This window comes from Bos indicus, chromosome 11, assembly GCF_029378745.1.
Source record: "Bos indicus isolate NIAB-ARS_2022 breed Sahiwal x Tharparkar chromosome 11, NIAB-ARS_B.indTharparkar_mat_pri_1.0, whole genome shotgun sequence".
Lineage (NCBI taxonomy): Eukaryota > Metazoa > Chordata > Mammalia > Artiodactyla > Bovidae > Bos > Bos indicus.
The window spans coordinates 98,196,339-98,212,588 of NC_091770.1; the positions used below are offsets into that span (position 1 = coordinate 98,196,339).

The 16,250-nt window shown below is 52.6% G+C and overlaps 1 protein-coding gene across 1 annotated transcript in view; it reads right to left on the reverse strand.

The window, feature by feature from the left end:
• Nucleotides 1-455: 455 nt before the first annotated feature.
• Nucleotides 456-16,250, reverse strand: part of ENG (endoglin) — a 32,104-nt gene continuing 16,309 nt past the window's right edge. The window contains exons 3-15 of the mRNA XM_070799286.1: nt 13,602-13,742; nt 10,564-10,726; nt 9,399-9,552; nt 8,975-9,104; nt 8,349-8,523; nt 7,958-8,100; nt 5,147-5,284; nt 4,883-4,921; nt 4,179-4,295; nt 3,592-3,843; nt 2,465-2,519; nt 1,359-1,460; nt 456-1,232 (exon numbers count right to left, since the gene is read on the reverse strand). Coding sequence (XP_070655387.1) covers nt 1,108-1,232; nt 1,359-1,460; nt 2,465-2,519; nt 3,592-3,843; nt 4,179-4,295; nt 4,883-4,921; nt 5,147-5,284; nt 7,958-8,100; nt 8,349-8,523; nt 8,975-9,104; nt 9,399-9,552; nt 10,564-10,726; nt 13,602-13,742 — 1,734 coding nt within the window. The 3' untranslated portion in view covers nt 456-1,107. The remainder of the gene's footprint in view (nt 1,233-1,358; nt 1,461-2,464; nt 2,520-3,591; nt 3,844-4,178; nt 4,296-4,882; nt 4,922-5,146; nt 5,285-7,957; nt 8,101-8,348; nt 8,524-8,974; nt 9,105-9,398; nt 9,553-10,563; nt 10,727-13,601; nt 13,743-16,250) is intronic.

Sequence of the window (16,250 nt, forward strand, 5' to 3'; positions counted from 1 at the left end):
CTGGAGAATCCCATGGACAGAGGAGCCTGGTAGACTATACTCCATGGGGTCGCTTGGAGTCAGACATGACCAAGCAACGAACACACAAACATTTGACTGACTCTTGACCTCTAGCTCCCTCAGCAGACAATAAGGGGATGAGGACTATGGCCGGTCCAAGAACTGCCCTGTGTAGGAGCCCAGGTTGTGTGGCCTGGACAAGTCCTTCCCTCTGAGCCTCAGGTGGCCTGTCTGTGAAATGAAAAGGATGAATTGGTGTCCCTTGACCACATGGTAAACACAGGGACTTGTGATCACAAATTCTCACACCCATTTTACAGATAAGAGAATGGTGGCTGGCTTAAAGAAGCCACGGGACTTGTCCACAGTCACACAACCCAGAAGTGGTATTTGAACCCAGAACAGTCACCCCTCTCCCTGGTATAGGTGCCCCTCCCCTTCCAGCCCAGCCCAGCTCTGGTTTCATGGTCTGATTTATTGGTGGTGAGTATATAGGGGAGGACCCAGGACAGACTGCCTGGGGGGTGGGCGTGGGGGGTGTCTGTGTGACAGTTGCAGGGAGGAGCTAGGCTCCCCCACTCCACTCCCAGGCTGCGTGCCCCTCGGCTTCTGTTTCCGCCAGTCGTGCCAGTTCCGACGCGGAGACCGCTGGAAGCAGGTGCAGGTGGTTCCGTGCTGGCTCGGTTTCCACAGAGGAGGCGCCATCAGCCTGGGTGGGCTGGACTGAGTCCTGGAGTTCTCAACTCCTGCCCAGCCCAGGTCACCGGGTGCTGGGTCCAGGTTACAATGACAGGGGCTTTCTTGGGTGTTTACAGCAATGTGGACGTACAGGGCAGTGGGCTCTCACTCGGCAGTCCCGGGCAGCCACACCCCAGGCCCTCCGGGTTTGAAGGTTCGTCGGGGTGGGGTGGGGGACCCCCAAGGTGTTCCGAGCTGGTGCTCCCACTGGCGGCAGGCCTCTGGGAGGGAGGCAGCAGGGGCGGGTGCAGAGGGCAGGGTTCATCCTTGGTCAAGTGGAGGGGCTGGGGTCCCGGGATAAGTCCACGGCCAGTGGTTCCCAGCTGGTGGCTGCTCAGTCTCTCCCGCTGGGCGAGGGCTGGCTGGGCACTACGCCATGCTGCTGGTGGAGCAGGGGGTGCTCTGGGTGCTCCCGATGCTGTGGTTGGTGCTACTGCTCTCCGAGGAGGCCGGGGCAGCCACCGCCACCACGGGCTCCCGCTTGCCGGGGTGACCTGGGGGCAGGGGTGGAGGTCAGGGCCCCGGCCAGGGGTCCCCACTGCCCCAGAGACTGCGCTGGGCTCCCCCAGGTGGTGATGGAGGGGACCTAAGCACTCACTGTGGGGGCCTGGGATACTCACGCGTGTGCGAGTAGATGTACCAGAGCGCGGCGGTGAGCAGGGCCCCGATGAGGAAGGCACCAAAGGTGATGCCCAGCACGGCAGGTAGGACGAGGCCTTTGTCTGCACCACCAAGGACAGGATGGCTGCGGTCAGCACCGCTGTCTCCTCCCTGCAACTCCCATCCCCACTCCCCGCCCCGTTGTGCCAGCCAGGAGTGCAGGTTTTGGTGCCAGTCTCAGCTCAGCCACTGACCCTTACTTCTCTGAACCCATTTCCTCATCTAGCCAATGGGATCATCACACCCACACGTGGCATGAAGCTGTGTTGTTAGGAGCATGCCCTCAAAAGGGCCCAGCCAGGCCTTTGGGGCCATGCCTCTGACTCCCAAGGCTGGTAGAGATACATTTTTAGGGAGGCCGGATGGTATAATCTGAGCAAAGTGTGAGTGGGGCCTGAGAGTCCAGAGTCCCGCTGTGTGACCTTAGGTCAGTCCCTACTCCTCTCAGCCCGCTACCAAAGCAGAAGCCAGAGTGCCCCCTGAGGGCCCTTTGGCTCTCTTCTTGGGTTTTCCCAAGCTTCACTCTTTCTGCACTCCTGATGCCTGTCTGACTGTGGGCCAGGCAGCCTGGCCGTAGGCCTGTGGGTTCCCATCCCTGCAGTGGGGTCATTAGCCTGCCTTCTTGATTGTAGGCTGGGTGCAGGGGCTCCATCCAGGCCCAGGTAGGATGGCCAAGGGGCCAATGTTTCTCCCACCTGCATTCAGCGTCAGGGACTCTCCTGCCCAGGGGGCACCTGGGCCCAGGGGGAACTAAGACAGGTTGGGGGGAGCTGGGCTGAGGGGCATCCTCCACCCTAGGGGTCTTAGGGAAGGAGAGACAAGCACTGCCCCCAAGTCCTGTCCAGTCCCGATTCCAGAAGGCTCCATCTCCCAGCAAGGTCAGCCAGCCACCCTGGGGATCAAGAAGAGCCAAAGGCCTGGGATATGGTCCCATGGGGTGGTCACAAGCAAATGTTCTCCATGTGGAAGATGTAGCTGTGGACCCTGCTCTCTGGGGTCCTCTGAGCGTCCATCACGCCCCACTCTGACCTCAGTCCCTGGAACCTCGGGGATACTTAGAACTCACCATGCAGGCTGGTGCTGATGATGTTCAGGCGTGTGGAGACAGTCTTGTGGACTTCCTGAAGGAGGAAGAGAGCCCGGGGTATGGCACAGCCTTTGAGAGGCAGCTCCAGGCTTCCCCCTGTCTCTGTGACCCTGGCCTGCCACAGCCCACCCTGGGGCCTTGACTCTGAGCCCCACCTGCACCACCTTCTGGCTGGGGGCCTCTGGGCAAATGCTGGCAGATCTGTGCTCTGGAAGGGTGGCAGCCAGACAATTCTGGGCTGCTCCTGGTGTGTCTCTTTTGAGTTCCTGAAAAGCTCCCGACTCCCATGAGGATTATGGGGACACTGCATCCATTATCCTTGTGAATGCCCAGAAGCCCAGGCTCACTGTGGCCTAGGGAGAGCCCACTCAGGAGTGGTCCCAGAGGCTTCTCCAGCTTCATACAACCATAGAAGCTTCTCATCCTGAAGACCCTTTTATATGCAAGGGCTTGGGGATGACTCTGTGTGTGTGTGTGTGTGTGTGTGTGTGTGTGTGTGTGTGTCCAGGGCCCAGTGTTTAAAAACTGGTATATACTGGATGGTGAAGTGTTGTGACCAGTAAGTGCAGAAAATCAGAATTTTGTGTCTTTTGTACTAACCCTCTTCCCTGAGATCTCTTGTTTGTTGAGATTACCATGGTGACCATACTATATGGACAAGATGGGTGGGTGGATGGATTCCTGGGTGGATGGATTGACGGATGATGACTGGGTGTGATTGTAGAAGGATGGATGGATGACTGGGCTGATGGAAGGACTCTGGATGGATGACTGGGTGGGATGGTAAGAAGCATCAGCTGATAAATGATGACTGAATGGGATGGTGGGAAGACAGACAGATGGGTGAAATAATGGATGGATAGACGGATGGACAGATGGATAGTGGGTGCAGCTGCATATTTGACCAATGTCCCAAGACACAGCACAGCCATCCAAAGGCTGTTGGGTGGCAGAAAGAGTCCCCTTGGTACCCAGAGGCCACGTGTCTGCCTGTGGCTGTCTTTTGCTCACTGGTTCCACATCCTCCTGATCTATCACATCCCTTCCTGAAAACTCCAGACCCAGAAGCCACCCTTGAAGCTGGGCTGGGCCCAGCCCCCACTCACCAGGGACCGAATCCTGGGATGCATGGTCACAGAGCAGCTGAGGATGCCAGTCGTGGGCATGGGCACCATGTAGCCGCGGAGGAGGAAGCTGAAGCGTATGTCACCACTAGGGCTCGGGGACAGCAGGCTCACGCAGCTGCTCTTGGCTTCCTGGCCCTGGATGAGTTCCACGATTTCCATGTCGGGCCCCAGGTTCAGTTGGCAGCTCTCCAGCTGGATCATGAGCTCAGGGATGGATGGGGACACGCTCACCTGCATGGGTAGGTAAGGGGACCAAGGCGCGGTCAGTTACTCATAACTCTCCACCTTACCCGTTCTTGCGAAATAGGCTAGACTCATTCTAGAGTTCCTGCTCGGGAACTTTGATGGTGGAAGGACAGTTACTGGCCTGCCTGGAGCAAAGGAGGAGGAGGAAGTGACATTCCAACCACTATCTGAGCTCTGCCTCAGCTCTCCCCACCCCTACAACCCTGCATCAGGTTGGCCCCCGCCTAGCCCTAGGAAGTCAAGTTCCACTGGGGAGAAAGAAAGGCTCTGAGAAATCACAGGGGGCGGCAGGCCTGAGCGGTCAAGTCCAAGTCCGGTACCTGCACAAAGCCCTGCTGGCCCAGCTCGATGGTGTCGGAGGCTTGGAGGAAGTGTGGGCTGAGGTAGAGGCCCAGCTGGAGGGAGAGGCTGTCCGTGTTGATGCACTGCACCTTTTTCTGTGGGGATGGGAGGCACCCAGTGAGAAAGCCAAGGGGTGGGAGCAGGAGTCACGGTTCAGGGTTGTTGCGTGACCCTCCTCACCTTAAACCTCCCCCTTCCCCACCACAACTGATATTTATCAAGAACTTGCTCTCAGGAATTCCCTGGCAGTCCAGCAGTTAGGATTCTGTGCTTTTGCTGTTGAAGGCCCGGTGTCTGATCTGAGTCCCTGGTTGGGGGACTAAGATCCCACAAGCCACGCAGCCAGAAAAAGAACTTGCTCCTCACAAGACCTGTGTGCTTTCCATGTCTCCTCTTGGTGACAGCTCATCCCACAGGGGGTTCCTTCCTTATACTCCTATTAACAGGACCTTTGGGCTCTGAAAGCTTATGTGATTTGCCCAAGGCCATGCAGCCAATTCGTGCTTGAACCCTCTGACTTGAGAGACTGAGAACATGACTCTGAACAGTACTGCCCCCATCGCACAGAAGGGGAGACAGGGGCACACTGGAGACACATTGGCTTGCCAGGATCAGGGCCTGAGTCTCCTGAGGCCTGCTCCCCCCGGACCACATGGGTTAGCACATTGACCGTCCATCTCACCCTCTGCGGTGATGAGCTTGACAGGAGTCTGATGACCACCTGCAGGAAGAGAGCCAAGGAGGTGTTCAGAGCCCGAGAGGAGCCCAGAGGGTATCCCACCCAATGAACCCATTTTTTTGGATGGGGAAACTGAGTCAACCAATGGCAAAGCTTGTCTTGTCTTCCTACTAGCACCACACCCGCTCTCCCCAAAGCCTCTCTGCCTGGAAGATCCAGGAGGCACCTGGAGGGGGCACCATCCCTTTTTCCCACTCCAGGTCTTACCTCGTTACTAACCACATTTTCCATCACTTCCATGCCACAGCTGGAGTAGCCACTGCTCAAGACAAACTCATCTTCTGTTTCCTTAGCTTGGCAGCTGGAGTCCCCGAAGGTCAGGCTTTTGATGGTGCATAGCAGAGTCTGGGCCAGGGTTGCAGGGGGTGTGGGGGAGGCACCGTCAGGAGGCACAGGGCTCCCCAGGGCCTGTCCCTCACACCCCAGCACCAAGGACTGACCACACCCCAGGGGTCTTGAATCACAGCCACGCCTCTGCTCCCATCTCCATTTTTGTTAGGTCTCATCATCCTACACCGTTTAAGAGTTACTACTTTTCCTGAACTTGACACACTTCTGTATCTAGCAATAATATCTGTGACATCATGAGTGTGTTCTAGACATATGCATTCATAGAAATTGTGTGGGTTTGTTTTTTTCCCCCTCATTTTAAACAAAAGGCATCATACTGTCCTTCAGGCTTTAGCTTAGTTTCCTCACTGAATAATAAATCACAGACGTCTATCTGTGTGTATATTTATAGACCTAGAATATTCTTTTTAACTTGAGTGTAATGTTCCAAAGATCAGTGGATCACAGTGTATGACATCCAGTGTACTGGATGGCAGTAATGCCAGCCATTGCTGATCCCTGCACCACCTCCTCCACCTCCCAGATATCTGCCGGGCCAGGTAAAGGCAGATAAGAAGGGGGAGATAGGCCGCAGACAGATGGAGCTTCACCTTGGCCCTGATACCACACACCCCAAAACACTTCCACATGGACATAGAGTTAAATGTCATTCTTAAAATCCCTGAGAACATGCATGACTCATCAAGACTCTGGCAGAGAGATTTCCTGCCTCAGAAAGACTAGAAAAAAATCACAAAGGAGAAGATGGCCAGCTAGGATGGCCCAATGTTTTCAAACATCCCGAAAATTAAGAAACACTCTGGCAAAAATTTAAAGAATGATAACAAACCAGGAGAGATTATTTCAATAAGAACGATAGACAAAGGGCCACAAATGTCTTTCTTCATGTAAAAAGCTTATAGAAATAATCAAAGGGTAAAAAAAAGAAATAAGAAAAATACCAAAGGAGGGAGGCTCAAGAGCGAGGGAACATATGTATACTTATGGTTGATTCATGTTGTTATATGGCAGAAATTAACACAACGTAAAGCAATTATCCTCCAATTGAAAAAAAAAATGTTTTAAAGAAGAAAAATACCAAGCCACAAAGTTACAGAGACTTTGATTATTATCAGTTACACAGTATCAAATTCACACTCACTACTTACTAATCAAAGAAGTAGAAACTCAAACAAGAATGGAAGACAAGGTTCCACCTCCCACATCAGCAAAGTTTTTTAGACAAAAAAACAATAATTTGGAGAGACAGTTAAGTGTTCTCATTAATCAGCAGTGAAAATTGGAATCATCTTTTGGAAAGCGAGTTGGCAACATGTATGAAAATTTCCAGAATGTTCCCTCATTTTTGACCCAGCAATCTCAACTGATGTGGAAACCTATCTTAAGAAAACAATTCTATTTATAGAAGAATTTCATGCACAATGACACTTCCTGCATATTTATAATATTACATAATTGAAAACACCCAAATGTCTAACGAGGGAGGAGGAGCTAATTATGGCATTTTGTGTGTGTGTGTGTGTGTGTGTGTGTGTGTGTAATAAAGTTTTATTAAACTATAAAGGAGACAGAGAAAGCTTCTGACATAGGCATCAGAAGGGGGCAGAAAGAGTACCCCCCTGGCTAGTCTTCAGCTGAATGTTATATAGTCACTGCTGCTGCTAAGTCACTTCAGTCGTGTCCGACTCTGTGCGACCCCAGAGACGGCAGTCCAACAGGCTCCCCCATCCCTGGGATTCTCCAAGCAAGAACACTGGAGTGGGTTGCCATTTCCTTCTCCAAATTATGGCATTTCAATATGATGGGATCTAATGTGTTTTTAAAGTGATATTATTAAGTACATATGAACTTGGGCTTTCCTAGTGGTTCAGAGGGTGAAGAATATGCTTGCAATGCAGGAGTCCCTAGGTCAGGAAGATCCCCTAGAAAATGGAATGGCTACCCACAACAGTATTCTTGCCTGGAGAATTTCATGGACACAGGAGCCTAGAGGGCTACAGTCCATGGTCGTAAAGAGTCAGACATGACTGAGCAACTAACATTGTCACTTTCAGTATTTAGTACATAAGGCTTCCCCAGTGGTTCAGCAGTAAAGAATCCGCCTGCAATGTAGGAGACATGGGAGATGTGGGCTCAGTCTCTGGGTCAGGAAGATCTCCTGGAGAAGGGAATGGCTACCCACTCCAGTATTCTTGCCTGGAGAATTCCATGGACAGAGGAGCCTGGCGGGTAACAGTCCATGGGATCACAAAGAGTCAAACACGACTGAGCACCTAACGCATTGCTCCACACCAGGCGAGGTCGTCAGACCTCCTGTAATCCTCACCACCTGGTGAGTGAAAAAAAAGTGAAGTCGCTCAGTCGTGTCCGACTATTTTCGACCCCATGGACTGTAGCCTACCAGGCTCCTCTGTCCATGGGATTTTCCAGGCAATAGTACTGGAGTGGATTGCCATTTCCTTCTCCAGGGGATCTTCCCGACCCAGGGATCAAACCCCGGTCTCCCACATTGTAGACAGATCCTTTACCATCTGAGCCACCTCAAGCCCATTCTACAGGTGGAAAAACTAAGGCTTGTAGCGGAATGTGATTGGTCCTCCTTCCTGGATTAGGACAGAAGGCCCAGTTACCCGTGTCAGCTGGACTGGAGGCCAGGCGCTCCCTTACCGAGATGAGATCTTTCTTGAGTACCAGAGTCATGCCATCGCTGGAGCACTTGGGCTGGATCAGGGTCAGAAGTAGCTCCTGGTTGCAGCCCTTATTGGGAGTGGTGATCTCCACCGGTGTGGGTGAGGGCTGCAGCCCACTGCCTGCGGGGTAGCAGAGGGGGCCCCAGCAGACAGTCACTGTGGGGCTCACTGTGCTCTGAGGTGCTAAGCCCCTCTCTAGCTAGGTACTCTCAGCATTCCTGAGATGCATATGAGGAATATGGGGCTCCCACCAGCTGCTGCAACTTTCCCAGTTCACACAGCATCTGGACGTAGCAACAGATCCCAGGAGAGGGCCAGGGAAGGGAGCTGGCGAGGCGGGGGGCAAGGGAAGGGAGCCAGGTGCTCACCACAGCTGTGGGTCCGCAGAGAGACGTCATTGGCCACAGGGAGCTCCACGAAGGATGCTACCACACTGGCATTGAGCCTCCGGGCCTCCCCCAGCAGGCCTTGGGTTGTGTTTGGGAGTTGGAAGCCAGGGTTGATCCTATCTGGAAAGATCTTCAAGGAGTATTCACCAGTGGTCTAATGACAGGAAGAGAGGCAGAGCAGGGAGCTACGGACACAGTCAGGGGCCACACAGCCTGGCAAGGTGTGCCTGTAGGCTGGCCAGGGTCTGCCAGGCCTCAGTCAGGCTCTCTTTTGTTCCTGCTGTTTCCTCTGCCTGGACCACCTCCCCTCATCTACTGGTTCCTGTCTGTCTTTCAACTCAGTTTGGAGTTCACCTCTCCAGGAAACTTCCCTGACGCAGTGGGCTGGGTTAGGGGGCCTCTTTAAGGGATCATGGAAGGCTTCCTGGAGGAGGTGCCATCTAGGTGAAGGTCTGAAGGAAGAATAGGTAGAGCACAGAGGGCAGAGGGATCATCGTATATAAAGGCTCAGGGCTGGGGTGATGGTGCAGGAAGTTTGGGTTTTTTCTTGGAGGAGCCTTGGGAAGACCTGAACGGGGCTGTGTGGGTCTCAAAGCAAGACTCACCCAGATCTGCATGTTGTGGTTGGCCTCGATTAACCAGGACACGTAGGGTGGACCCTGAAGGATGAGCACGGCGGCGTCAGTATCTCTCCAAGCACAGCTCAGCTCCAACTTCACGGTCACTGTCCGGGGCCTGGATGTGGGGGGAGACGACCGCCCCCGCATCAGCGAGGGCGGTAGTGCGGGGTGTGGGGAGGTGCAGGGGAGCTTGACCAGGAATTGCTGGGCCAGAACAAGACCTGGGGTCGGTTGAGCAGCAGCTGCGCTCCTAACCTGGTTGGTCCTGGGTCTGTCGGGTGGGTGTGAAAATGGGCGGGGCCCAGATATAGGCGGGGTGACAGTTCTCTAACAAGGCCGGGGCGGGGCTAAGGCTTGGACAGAAGCGGGGCTTTATGGAGGGTGGGGCTGGCGGGGCTGGCACCCTTACGAGGCCTCTGGGCCCGGTAGGATCCTCAGGATGTGCGCCTCCTTGTGGCCAGCCACACCTTCCAAGCGGCAGCCCCAGGCTTTCGGGGTCCATCCGAGCGTGTGGCCCATGTCCTTCTGGGGTTCCAGATTGCAGGAGAACGGTGAGCTCGAGGCTGCGGAGATAAGCGCACCTCTGTCTCCCCTTGGAGCAGCCTAGCATCTAATACGCAGGCCCACCCTTTCCCACAGTAATGGTGGGGCAGGCAGGATGGCTTCCAGGAGGCGCGAGGATGGTGATGGACAGGGAGGCCTGGCGTACTGCGATTCATGGGGTCGCAAAGGGTCGGACACGACTGAGCGACTGAATTGAACTGAAGGGGTGAAAAAAAACAAACAAAAAAAGGACTCGCCAGCCAAGGCAGGAGACCAGACCTAAGAGACAGGGGTTCAATCCCTGGGTCGGGAAGATCCCCCTGAAGAAGGAAATGGCAATCCACTCCAGCATTCTTGCCTGGAGAATCCCATGGACAGAGGAGCCTGGTGGGGTACAGTCCATGGGGTCACAAAGAGTCAGACACAACAGAAGCGACTTAGCACGCACACAGGCAGGATGGAACAGCAAAGAGTGGGGGCTTGGGAGGACCCAGGTTCAAATCCACTTACATCAGAGTGACCCAGGGTAAGTCCCTGGCCTCTGTTTCCTCAGCTGTCAACACACATTTTACTTAAGGTATAAAACCATGGCGTATGTTAGCGATGCAACCCAGCAACTGCCTGTACATCACCCCCCATTTATCCTTCTTATAGTATTTACCATGACATGAAATTATAGAATTTGTATACCTATTATCATCTTCCTACCACAGTGCCAGCTCCAGGAGGGCAGCATCTGGGTTTGTCCCCACAGGGTCCCCAGATGCCTGGCATAGGACTTGGCACACACTAGGGATACAATAAATAATATGAAAGTGCTGTTTTTGTATATCCCGAGACTGACAAATGGCAGCAGTTTCATAGGGTTCAATCTAACATTTGATGAAAGGGTAACCACTGTCTTAAGTGACCCGGGGCAAATCACATCCCGTCTTGGTGCCTTAGTGTCCACATCCGAGGAAGGAGACAGAGGAATTCAGATTCCTCAAGAGCAGAGTCCTGAACCCAGGGAGGCAACTGGGGAGGCAGACCTTGGTCCAGACGAAGGAAGATGCTTTGCGGGTTGCTCAGCTCAGCGACAGAGGCGATGGAGCCCTGCGTATTCGCCCAGTTGAGGAGCTGGTCCTTGGTGGTGAAGGATGGCAGCTGTGTGATGTTGGCATCTAGGGCCTCGTGAAAGACCAGTTTGGAGTCCTAGGGAGACATGTGGCAGCTCAGGATGCTGTCCCTGGGCCTGAATGCCTTCTGTCCCATGCCAGAGGTCAGCAGATAACTGGGGGAGGCAGCTAGTTGGCTGAACAGAGAAGGCCAGGGCTGAGGAGGTTGAGGCTGGTGGAGCCGAAGTCAGCCCACGGGCCCCTAACTAGGGCCCCTCAGAGTCAGATCTGCCCCATCTCTTTTCCACGTCTGAGGGGCTGGGTGGACACACACCCATGTTCATCCCCCTGTTCAAACATCACCCTCCCACCCCTCCATTCAGTCCGCACTTATCGTGGGGCCCATGTCGGTTTCCCCCACACTCTTGTGAGGGACAGTGGCTGGCTTGGCCACGGCTGCATGGGGCTTGACACACAGTAGGCAGTAAGAAATATTGGCCTGACTGTGTGCTGGGTCTTGAGACCAGCAATGAAGATCCTGACATGGCAGCCTCATCCTGACACCTGGCACACGGCAGGTGCTCCCCGCACATGGAAATGGAGAAGGGAAGATAGAAGACATGGATGAATAAATGAGTGAACAAAAGACAAACAACTGGTCCCTGCTCTGGGAGATCTTACCACCCAGAAACTAGTCATGCCTCAAGTCATTTGAAACAACAGAAGACAGAGGATATTATTCTATGAGAAAAAAAAGGAGCAAGACAGGTCCCTTGAATGAACAGAGATGAGAATCTGGGTGGCTCCAGCACCTCATTGCCTCCACTGCCCATGCCTCAGCAGAGACTCTGGTGGGCTAGAGAAAGAAATAGGAAAGACTTCCTGGGGTAGAGGTCAAAGGATTCATGGGAAGCTGCTGGGGCCATGGACTCAGAGTTCCTCTTCCATCCATCTCCAAAGCCAGAGGCATTACGCTGAAGCAGCAGCAGCATGAGAGCTTCAGGCTAGATACTAAGGGGGGACTGCCTGACAGTGGAAATAGGCAAGACGTCATAGAAAGGTCCACTTGGAATGGAGCAGGGCTTTAACAAGGGGGCAAAGTGATGAGGACCTGGGTGAGGAGCCCAGTGCCCACCCCCACCCCATGGAAGGGCTGGGGCCGTGGTTTAGAGCTAGAGTTGGGTTGGGTGGGGAGGGGGAGGACTTTGACCATCTGACCCTCAGGGTCAGCTCTGTAAAATGGGAATGTAATAGGGATTAAAGGGCATTTGTCAAGCTCTCGGCCCCGGGTCTGATACAGAGTCCTGCGCCCTCCCCCGGTGGAACTCTTGGTCTCTCCAGAGGCGTCCAGGCTCCGGCTGCTTGGGGCCGGCTCCGGAAGCTGCGGGCCGAGGTCGCGCGCGGCTCGGGCCGTCCCTCCGCCCCCTCTCCCAGGCCGTGTATTCTTAGCCCCGGGGATGAAGGCGTGGCCGAGGCCTGAGCCGGCGGCCGCTGCGACCTTCCGGCCCGGCGGGCGGGCGGGCGCTTTTCGTGTGCCCTGCGTCAGCCAGAGCCCTGCCGGGCCTAGAGTCCAGGGCTGGGCCGCCAGAGGGTCCGGGAATAGGAAGGGGGAGAAACGGGAGGTGGGGGAGAGGAGCCGTGGCCCGGCCTGGCCTGCCCGCACTGGGAGCCGCAGGGTCGGTCCCGCTCCGTCCTCCCGGTTGGCTGCGTTCGGCCTGCCCTCCCGTGGGGTGGGGGGCTTCCATGCCGGCCCGCTCCGCCTGACTCTGCGCTTCGTGCCGCCAGTCGCGCACCCCCTCAGCTTCTCTCGGTGTCTAGGCCCGCGTCCCAGGCAGCCCGGGACCGGGGCCTGTCTTCAGGTCCCCTCCTCCTCTCCCCCTCCTCGAACTCAGTCTCCAGAGTCCGTTCCTCCCACAGCAGGCCGGCCCTCTTTCCGTTTCCATACTTTTTTCTGTGTCTCGCTCCCACTTGTTTTCTTTGCTCTCCCCCGAGCTCCGGCTCTCTCCCCTCTGCTTTTTCTGGCTGTAAACAACAGCTGCTGCATCTCGGGGGGCCACCTCCCAGGGCCTTAAACGTGAACGAGGCAGTGACCCGGCCCACCCCACCTCCTCCAGCCCTGAGTGCCCCTGGCTGTGGTCCCAGCCAGTGGACCTTCTCTCTCTCTGGTGGATGTGTCTGACATTTAAAATTTGAATTTTTTTAAAAATAATTTTTCTCCAATTTAGGCCATGTAAATTATAGCAAATCTTGCCAATCAATACAGTGAAAAGAACAAAGCAGATCTCTGTTCCTCATCCCTCTCCCCAGCCAGAACTACTGTTAACACATTGTTAGGTTTCTTTCTGGCCTTTTTTTGTCTGTACTTGAATATTTTCACATTTACGTCTTGTAAACTTTTTCAAAGACGGTGACAAGGTTATTTTATGGAGGAATATCAGTGAGTCCAGTTCTCCCACTGGACAGATGGGAAAACTGAGGCTATGAGAGAGGGTTGGAGTTGGCTAATTTGTGCATCAACCTGAGGGCTTCTGAGGTGGCTCAGTGGTAAGGAATCTGCCCGCCAGTGCAGGAGACGCAGGTTTGATCCCTGAGTCGGGAAGTTTCCCTGGAGGAGGAAATGGCAACCCACTACAGCATTCTTGCCTGGAAAATTCCATAGACAAAGGAGCCTGGCTGGCTATAGTTCATGGGGTCGCAAAGAGTTGGACACGACTAAGCGACTGAGCACGAACGCAGGCACACACATCGCCTCCTGGGTTTGATTCCCACCTCCGGGTTTGGGTTCTTTTCCCCAGGTTCTGTTGCCCTTTGTCCTCTCTCTGGCAAGGCCCCATGGGGTTCACCAGGAAGGGCCCTGGTGAGTATAACGTCAGAATGGAAAAGAGAAGCAGGGGACCCTGGTCCACAGAGGTGGACAGCAGGGGCTTCCCAGAGCCCGTGCCTGAGGCTGCGGTTGGAGGTAACACACTCACGTAGGCCAGCTGGAGTGGGATTCCTGGTGCCTGCAATTTCAGGAAGATGGATTTGTTCACGCTGAGGATCAGCAGCACCTCTCGGGGCCGGATGCCACCTTGCTTGGATGTCTGGAGAGTCAGCTCCAGCCTTGACACATCCTGGGATGGGGGCAAGGGGAGAGACACATACACAGATCAGTCAGGCTGCAAAGGCTGTGTGCCACCCAGGTCAGCGGCGTTGACTCATTTACCGTCAGCTTCCATTTCATTCTCCCTGCCCAGCTTGTCCACTCCTGTCTTCCAGAGCCCGGCACAGTGCCTGGCCCTCAGGCAGGTACCCAGAAAATATTTGCTAAATGAATGAAAGATGACTCTCAGCAAATCCAAGGAGACTTTTTTTTTAATGATCAGAGGAAGGGATAGATTGGGAGTTTGAAATTGACATGTACACACTGCTATATTTAAAATAAAATGCCTGGGACTTCCCTGGTGGTCCAGTGGCTAAGACTCCATGCCTCCAACGCAGGAAGCCCGGGTTCAATCCCTGGTCAGGGCACTATATCCCACATGCCGAAACTAAGAGTTCACATGGTACAACTAAGACCTGGTGCAGCCAAATAAATAAATATTTTAAAATAAATAAATGCAATGAGCCTGAACTTTATTGGTAGTCAGTTGAGGTTTATTATTCCCATTAAACACCTGCTGTGAACCAGCCTGTGTGACTTCAGAGCGCACCGTGTGCCCTTTCTCTGTCCCAGTGCGGCACTGTTGAGGCATCAAACTCTGCTCCCCAACTGCAGGATTCCTATCTGCCTTATGATTTTAAAGTACTAAATACTCATGTTTTGTTGGGTAATACCATTATTTTGATATTTTATAAGAAATGTGAAGTTGAAATCATTTCTGTCTCAAGAGGTACTGACTGCATTAAAAAAATTAATTGATCATGGTATATGTATTTAGAATGCTTTCATAACAACAATAACAACTAATACCTAACATTTATATAGTGCTTCCTAAGTGCTTGGACTGTTCTAAGTGCTTTACACATTGACTCATTTAACCTCACAACAACCCTAAGAGGTAGGTACCCTTGTTACTCTCACTTACAGATGAAGAAGCAGGGCGCAGAGAGGTGAAGCCATTTGTCCATGACCACATAGCATGTAAGTGTGGAACTAAGCTCTAGACCTAGGCAGGCCTCTACTCTCAACTACTATCCTGCCCCGTCAGGTTTTTCTATACCTCTTTATTCCCAGAAAGAAAAAGAACACAGCAATCCACAAGGCAAAGTTTCTGTTGAAAGAATAGACTTCTTTGGGCCTTCCCTGGTGGTCCGGTGGTTAAGAATCCACCTTCCAATGCAGAGGACATGGGTTCGATCTCTTGTTGGGGAAACTAAGATCCCACATGCTTTGGGGCAACTAAGCCCACTAGCCACAACTAGACAAGTGCACACACCGCAACAAGAAGAAGGCTGCACGCCACGGAAGACCCAGCGCAGCCCGAAAGAAGAAAGAAGGACCCCCGCTGTGCTCAAAGACTCTCTGAACCAATGGAGCATGAGCAGGTGACTCCTGAAACTGAAACAGGTGCAGGCCTCAGAAGCCCTGCCTTGGACTTATATGGACAAAGACAGATGGAAACATTTGATTGAAACACAAACTCCAGCTGTTCACAAAAGCTGGCAATCTCTCTCCAAAGAGACAAAACGCTGACCACCCCCCCCAACCCCCCACAAATCTCCTTAAACTTATCAAAAAGGAGACGGATATTTCAAGATGAAGACAACAGTGGAAGTTTAGATTTAACTTCTAATTATCTCCTGGCCATTTCCCCAACTGATGTCAGACAGCCAGAGTGTTTCAGCTGGAAAAATCTGCCCCCAAATATTTCCACTACCTAATAATGACACCGTGATCACGCTTTGTGAGTTTGCTCTTTGAAACAAAATAAAAGCAAATAATGTTTCATTTTCAATGTTTCATAAATATTTTTTTCATTTTAGTGAGCTATATTAGGTTGCTTATTTTTGAATGATCACTTTTATGCTAGTTTATAGTAGAGTGATATATCTTGAATTTATGTTTGTGTAAGTTCACTTTTTTGATTAATTTCTGTTTTCTAATGGGTTTATAACTTTGGGGTTTTGAAATATCTTGTGTCATCAATTTTAAAAAATAGTGTACATTCTAAACACTTTATGGATTAAGTATTGCATTTAATATCATATTTTGGCAAAATAGGAAATACCAGTCCAAATGTCAGAGCTGACATTTTGTTCCAGGATTGTGATCAGTTCTTGAAATTAACTGAAGTGAAGGGAGACCCACCTTGGTGTTGTCAGGAAAGGCCCAGGCACTGCTGCCCTGTCTGAATCTTCAAGAAGATTGAAGATTCTTCAATGGACCCACCCCAGCTTCATTACCTAATTGCCTATGTATTATTAGCTTGAACTATCAAATATGATTTCACAACTCTGTGTATATGATCAAAACCCCTCAACCGTACACTTTAAGTGGACAAATGTTTTCAAAATAAAGCTATTAAAATACGATAATCAAATATCAGTACTTTCACAGGGTTCAGTCTAATGCATGCCCAGCCCTATGCTGTGTGTGTGAGTGCCCTATGCTCTCATCGAAGCAGGGTCAGGTATTCTCC